Source organism: Pteropus alecto, unplaced genomic scaffold, assembly GCF_000325575.1.
Source record: "Pteropus alecto unplaced genomic scaffold, ASM32557v1 scaffold213, whole genome shotgun sequence".
Classification (NCBI taxonomy): Eukaryota; Metazoa; Chordata; class Mammalia; order Chiroptera; family Pteropodidae; genus Pteropus; species Pteropus alecto.
The window spans coordinates 4375261-4382114 of record NW_006434829.1 but is presented as its reverse complement, the minus strand read 5'-3'; the positions used below and the strand labels follow the sequence as shown (position 1 = coordinate 4382114).

Here is a 6854-nt window from a genome sequence, read left to right as displayed (position 1 = left end):
GCCAGGAGAGGCCGGGGGAGGCGGGCTGCTGCTATCTGCACCACCGCCCCCAAACCGCAAGCCCCAGCAGGATGGGCGGCACCGCGGCACTGTGCCCAGCTCCACCCTCGTCATGCCGGCGGGAGCCCGCCTTCCCAGCCTTCCACCGGCTGCACCCTGACACGGGGTCAGCGGGCCCCCACCCGGACCCCCACCCGGACCCCCACCCGGGCCCGACATTCATAGTACCAGAGTCAAATCAGACCCCCTGCTGCCAGCCAAGTGGCTACCACTGCACCACCCTCAACCCTGGCTCATGTCCCCATCGCCCGGGGACGCTCAGGCCTCGCGTGCTGGGCTGGCTGCGTCCCACAGGCTCCGCCCCACCAGCCGACTCTGAGCAGCCGGCAGCTGAGCAGGAAGTGTGTTCACAGTGCAGCGTGCACCCCTCGGCGTGGACCAGGCTCCCTGCGGCTCCTGTGCAGCCCGCACACCCAGGAGGCGCCACTTCCCGGCCGCGGGAGGCCCTGGGGCCTTGGCTGGCTTTACCTCTGTGTCTTCTTCAATCTTGGCTCCTTCTGCCTGAAGAAGTGCTAACAGGGTCTCCAAGGACGCGTTGCTGGACTGCTTATCTGGAAGGAGGAAGGGCGCCGTGAGGAGGGGCGCCCCGCAGGGCCCTGCCCTCCACAAGGACATGCTCCCCAAGCCTCCCCATTTCCCCCTCAGAGCATTTTAACTACAAAGGCAATAGGATCACTCACACCCACTGAGAGCCCACTTTCCAGACCATGAAGCCCAGGAGAGGGACCACTACGCGTGACAGGTGCTGGGGGCGGACACAGGCCGCAGAGCACCAGTGTCCCCATCTGCCCCGGAGCTCTGACTGAACATGTGACAGGAATACCGTAATCACGTCTTCGTAGTCCCTTCGTATCTGAGGAGTTACTGACAAAGTGCGCACACCTGTGGGACCTGACCTTTTACAGAGCGTGAATCCCAAACGCCCAGGTCAGCATCTGGGCTGTGCAAAGGGCTCCTGCCCCCGCCCCCCAGGGTCCTGCAGGCGCTGAAGGCCACAGTCAGCCACGAGGCGATGCTCCCTGCGGCACCCACCAGTGGTCCGCGTCCTTCACTGCTGTGCAGCAGGCCACCGTGTAAGGGCCACGCCGTACCCATCGGCCCACAGGGGACATTCAGACTGCTGCCAAGTTCAGAAGTCACAACTAAGCGACGACGAACGTCCCTATCTGCTGCCTGGGACGTGCCCCGGCGTGCACGCTTGTCACTTCAGGAGGCGCTGCCAGACCACTTCCCCGGGGCGGCCTAACTGTGGCCTCCACCAGCGGGGCCGGGGGCGGGGGGGACGGGCTCCCCTTCCTGCATTCTGGCTGGCTGTGTTCTAGCACACTGTCACCGATGTCCTGGAGGCAGTGAGGGGGTTTTGGTGTCCCATGTCACCGAGAAGCTCAGGGCAGGGGATGGTTTTTAACCTCTTCATCTAAGTCTCCTCAAAAGCTACCCACAGCACTCAGGACTCAGCCACGCTCCACTCCTACTTCATAATGGCTGCAAATTACAGTGTGACATTAAAATGTTCTGTTAACTTTGAAGGCCTTACCGCACAGGATACACCCTTTGTTGGATATCACAATTCAGAAAACTGCCTTTCTTCTATACTGTTTGGAGAAGGTGGAATTTCACTTAAAGTGGTTGAGTCTCTTCTAAATTGGTGACACACTTTACAGTGTGTCCTTCCCTCCACTCTTTACTCTGGAAAGATGGCCCTAAAACGTTACCTAATTTGGTCGTCTTTAGCTGACAGGCTTCGAAGAGCACCTGCAGCTCCTGGTACTTCTGGGTCAGACGCGCCTTCAGAGCGTCCAGCTGCGGCTGGTACCGGAGGTTCCCCTCTGCCAGGCTCCGGTTGCTGGCGAGCGTCATCTCTTTGTTAAGCTGGACATTCTGTGTCTGCAAGGAACATACAGGATAACGAGAGCTTGAGTGTGCCGGTGCCCGGGCAAGTGCCCGGAGACCCCCGCGCCCAGGGGCCACCCATCGGCTTCTATCAGCTGAGTCCCCCAGCCGTGACACCGGCCCGAGTTCACGTGTGGACACTGCTTCGCGCTCTTACAGAGCGAAGCCACTTCCTTTCCAACGCGTCTGCAGGACGGGCTTTGTCTGTGACTCGTTCGCTTCAGTGGCTGTGCTGTGACCGGAATTCCTTACTGCTGCCACTGTGCTCGCAAGAGTGACAGCCGTGAAGATTGGGGGCTACAGCCTTTCACAGTGAGCTTCTGCTGCTCTAGGGAAAGTTAAAGAGCCACCTGTGCCGGAGACCAGTTGGCGTGACATCAACTCGGGCGCAACAGTCAGGCTTCGAGATCAAACACGAAAGCCTGGGAGACGGGCTCTGCGGTCCGTGCACACGGAGCCTGTTCTCTCCCACGCCCGCCCCCGCTCTGCCTGGTCTGCTGGGAGGCCGCCCAGCTCCCGGCCACCCCACGTCCGTGGGCCTGAGCCTAAGCTGGGGGAGGGGACTCTGCCCCACGGGGGTTTCACTCTATCTTTCCAGCAGTGACAGGTTATTTGGAAGGTCGAGAAGCCCACCCACCTGAATCTCAGGGGTGAGGGAGGAAATGGAAAGTCTGAGAAAAAAGTTAAGGAACACCTAATAAAACTCAGCCAGAAGAACACTTGAGTAAAAAGGCGAAAACACAGACACCGTCACAGCCGTGCTCCGGTTCCCTTTCCACTCGGGGCCGACGGGCCTCCTCCACCGCGGCCTGCCCGGGGCGACCGCGCCGCCCAGATGCGACGCTCAGCCATCTGTGCTTCTCCTGTCTTCTTCAACCCCGTGCCAGTCATCTCGTGCTCCCCCTAATACCTTCCGCCACCCCACCCAGTCTGTTTTCGCTGCTACTTCCTCCCTCCTGACCGGGGAGAGATTCTTGCCTCCCTCCCCTGCAGCCCTCCCCCTAGAGCCACACCTGCCGGCGGCTCGTGCCCAGCTCCCAGCACACGCGCACACGCACATGCAAATGCACGCGTGCACACGCACACACATATGCACACGCACACACACGTACGTAGGATAGCGAAGTGGACAAAGATGAAGCCCCAACGCCCAGCAGACACACAATCTCCCACAGACGAGCTGGGCCCAGGTACCTGAAGAGCAAGCTCAGCTTAAACCGGTGTTTAGATGGAGAATTTAGATTAACAGAGAAAATGAAGCCTTTAGCTCAGGGGTCCTCAACCCCTGGGCCACGGACCGGTACCGGTCTGTGGCCTGTTGGGAACTGGGCTGCATGGCAGGTGAGCGGGCGGGCAGCGAAGCTTCAACGGTATCTGCAGCTGCTCCCCAGCACTAGCATCACCGCCTCAGCCCCACCTCAGACCACCAGACATTAGATTCCCGTAGGAGCACCGGTCCCTGGGGCCACAAAGCTTGGGGACCGCTGTCTAGCTCAACACCAGGAAACGGGTGCAGGAGAACACACCTGTCTCTTGCTGATGCTGCAGCTGCACGGAGATTCAGGGGCTGGAAAGGCCTGGGTGGGGGGCGCCCCCGACGGCAGGCCCACCCTGCGCACCGTGTCCCCAGTTGTGCAGAAGTGTCTTTTCTTCCACTGCTAAGCCATTTCAAAGAATGGACAGAAGCAAACCACCGCACGGCCACTCTGCAAACAGCTCGGCCATCTCTCTTAACGCTAAACGTGCAAACACAGGCCCAGGGGCTGCACTCCCAGCCGCGTGTCCCAGAGGAACGAAGGCCGTTCCCGGAAACCCCGTGTGAGGGCTCCGAATGGCCCAAGCGGGAAGCAACCCCGCTGTCCTGCAGCAGGTGATGCTGGGACGAAGCGGGCCACCTCCGCGCCGTGGGACGCTACTCAGCCGTGAGAGAGGACCCGCCGTTCCCTCACAGCAACGTGGACGAAGCCCCAGGGACGCAGGCCGAGTGGAAAGAGGCAATGCGAAGGGTCACATGCTCTCTGACTCCGTGTACACAACGTTCTCAAGGGGACAATAACAGAAATGGAGACGGGTTTAGCAGTCGGGGCAGAGACGCGGCTCTAAGCAGACAACGTGAGGGATGCTCCTGGGGACGCACTGTCTTGCTGTCCCCTGTCCTGAGCCTAGCAGTGTCACTGTCCTGCGGTGAATTCTGCAGGATGTCACCTCCAAGGGACACTGGGAGAAGGCGCTCAGGGCCTGCCACTTCTCACGGCTGCTTGTGGGTCTGCGGCTGTCTCGGCATGTGAAGTTTCACTGCAAACTATGCCCTGGTGAGCTCTTCCTCTCTCCGGTCTCATCCGATGGCTGAGCAGGGGGCAGGTGTTCAAGGCCACAGTCGGCCCCGGCCACTGCCGACTCCACCTCTGTTTAATAAACATTTACTGAGCAGCCATCGCCTGCCAGGCCCTCGGTCAGGCTGCGAACTGAGGGACAGGAGCGCTGTGACCCTCAAACTCGGCGTCAGCGGGAGTGGAGGCAGCACGCCCTGACCGGAGGCCCAGGTGACCGGTCCCCACGGTCCCGCCCCGGCAGCCCTGACAGCAAGCCGAGCTCCCCGCTCCACAGGCCTCTGGCTCTGTCTGACGGACGGGCCGCAGCCTCACACCTCGGCCCCGAGCCCCTGACCAGTGTCAGCCAGCGGCCACCCTGTCCCAGCACCGCTCCCCTCCTGAGCCGATGGCCATCAGTGTGCGACTTGTCTTCCTGTGCGCTGTCTCCCTCACTGGACTACGAACGACACGCGATCCCTCGTCGTCCCTGGCAGGCCAAGCACCCCTCACGTCAGCCACTCAGTAAGGATCTGCTGAGTGAGTCAGAGCCCCACCCACCCCCAAAAAGGCCGAGTCTGGCAAGTAAGGTGGGCAACAAAACGTGGAGGGAAAAAGTGTTTCTCAAGCAATAAACGCCCCAAGTCCTGACGCAACCGGCAGCTCTCGTATTAAAGTCCTTTGAGGCCAAGCCGGGGGAGGAGGGGCCTCACACTGAATCTCGGGGTAATTCCGGAAGCTGATTCCCCCCGAAGTCTTAAGCAAAGGCAGCACTGTGGGCCCCCCAGGTGACCAGTGCAGAGGCGCCCAGTGACAGGCAGTCCCAGCCTGCTGCCAGGTGTCACTGCACGGCAGACCACGCTGGAACCGCGTGAAGGGTGGTACCGACGAAGATCCCAAAGCCCAGACAACCCCACTGCAGCCCGGCTCTCCGGGGTACCAGGCCCTCCCCAGTACACCAAGCGTCACTGCTTCATGGTTTCACCGCGAAGAAATCACATCTACAGATAAATCTCACGGTCACAGCGTCTGAAGTCGAAGTCAGGCTCCTGCATGTGAGGAAGTCCCAGGGGAGGCAACACGAGGAAGCGCGGGTGGCAGTCGGAAGGCCGTCCGTTTGCACAGGACACAGACGCCAAGTCAAGGTTTCCCGCCAGCCGGAGGCCAAAAAACTCCAGCTGACAACCGTTAAGCTGGCTGTAATTTTTTATGTCCTTTGGGCAGGAAGATGTTTTCACGTTGAAATAAATCAGTAAATTCTAAGTGGCCACTCGGCACAGCCAGAGCACTCTCCCGGTGGACAGTGGCCCGGGACAACGTCCGGGACAGGGGTGCTGAGGTGGGGAGGAGCCTCGGAAGCACCTGATAAAGCTCTTCCGCCCCCGCTGCCCCAGGGCACCCCTCAGACGCGCATTAGATGCAGAGAAAGACTCTCCTGCAAGTAGCCCCTGCCCCCACCCCCGCCTGTTCCAGGCGAGGAGAAGGGGGACCAAACAGCCAGCCCTGTTCTGTCATTTGCACAGCAGAGGTGGGTGGTGGGGTGGGCCTGGGGCCTCTCCATGGGGACAGGCACAGCACACTCAGCAAGGCCCCGGAGGCAGCCACTCCGGGCAACGCTGCAGACTCTCCCCCTCCTTAGACCGAGTCCAGCCTCAATGCTGGTGACAAATCTCTACAGGGAACCTGAGGCTGCGTGCAGAGGCCACCGTAACGCAGTGGCCACAAGAGCCGGCAGATACTTGAAACTAAAAATGGGGTCACCAGTCCCTTGATGGCTCTCACGATCCTTTTTCTTAACCGTAGAGAAATCTCTTCAGGAAATAATCTCTCTGTGGTAAGGAAACATTTTTCTCCACGTGCTCAGTTTCACTTCAGTTTCCCTTTCTGCTCATAATCAAAGAAAAACGAGGCGCACGGCAGCGGCATGTACGGTCGGGCCCCCGTGTACAGCGGTTTCCGCCCATTTGTCCGTCCGTGAGCGGCGCTGCCTGGAAGGACGGCCACCCGAGCCAACGACGGCCACCTCGGGACGGTGTGACCTACTTTCGTCTCTACGTGTGCATGGCTTGACTCATCATAACAAGCACGTACAAATTTACAGAAAAGAGTCATTTTTTAATTAAAAAACAACAAAAAAGCCTGTTTGGTAGTAGAGACCGAAGGCAGAGGCTCTAAGCTGCCTTGTTTCAGAAGAGGAAACGGTGTTTTCTACACACTTGTCCAGGCGGAAATGTGGAGACCCCTTTATGTCTTCGGGTGCTTGCATCAATACATGATGTCCTCGTAAAATGCCCCTCCCTCAAATGCACTTGTCATTATTTCTTGACTTCCCTGGGTTGGGGGAGTATGGTAGAAAATAAAGTTGGAAAAAAAAACATATAAACTCCCCTCTGAGCAAGACACGTAGTGATTACAAATGAGACGCTCGGAGACAGGCCAAGAGAGGCCGGGTCGGAGCTGTGGGTTTGCAGTGGGGTTTTCCAAACTGGATTCTCCTGCAACGTGAAATTCTGATCCGAGCTGGCTGCTCCGGGTCCCTCGCCATAACTGTCCACATGCCCAAGGTAAACCCTCCCCTGGAGAATACTCAGG

At 59.4% G+C, this 6854-nt stretch overlaps 1 protein-coding gene across 1 annotated transcript in view; it reads right to left on the bottom strand.

Moving 5' to 3' along the window:
- The window catches only part of VPS37B (VPS37B, ESCRT-I subunit), a 4938-nt gene extending 2094 nt beyond the window's left edge, over window positions 1–2844 (bottom strand). Inside the window, exons 1-3 of the mRNA XM_025045502.1 lie at window positions 2748–2844; window positions 1776–2105; window positions 529–611 (exon numbers count right to left, since the gene is read on the bottom strand). Coding sequence (XP_024901270.1) covers window positions 529–611; window positions 1776–2105; window positions 2748–2844 — 510 coding nt within the window. The remainder of the gene's footprint in view (window positions 1–528; window positions 612–1775; window positions 2106–2747) is intronic.
- Window positions 2845–6854: the final 4010 nt, after the last annotated feature.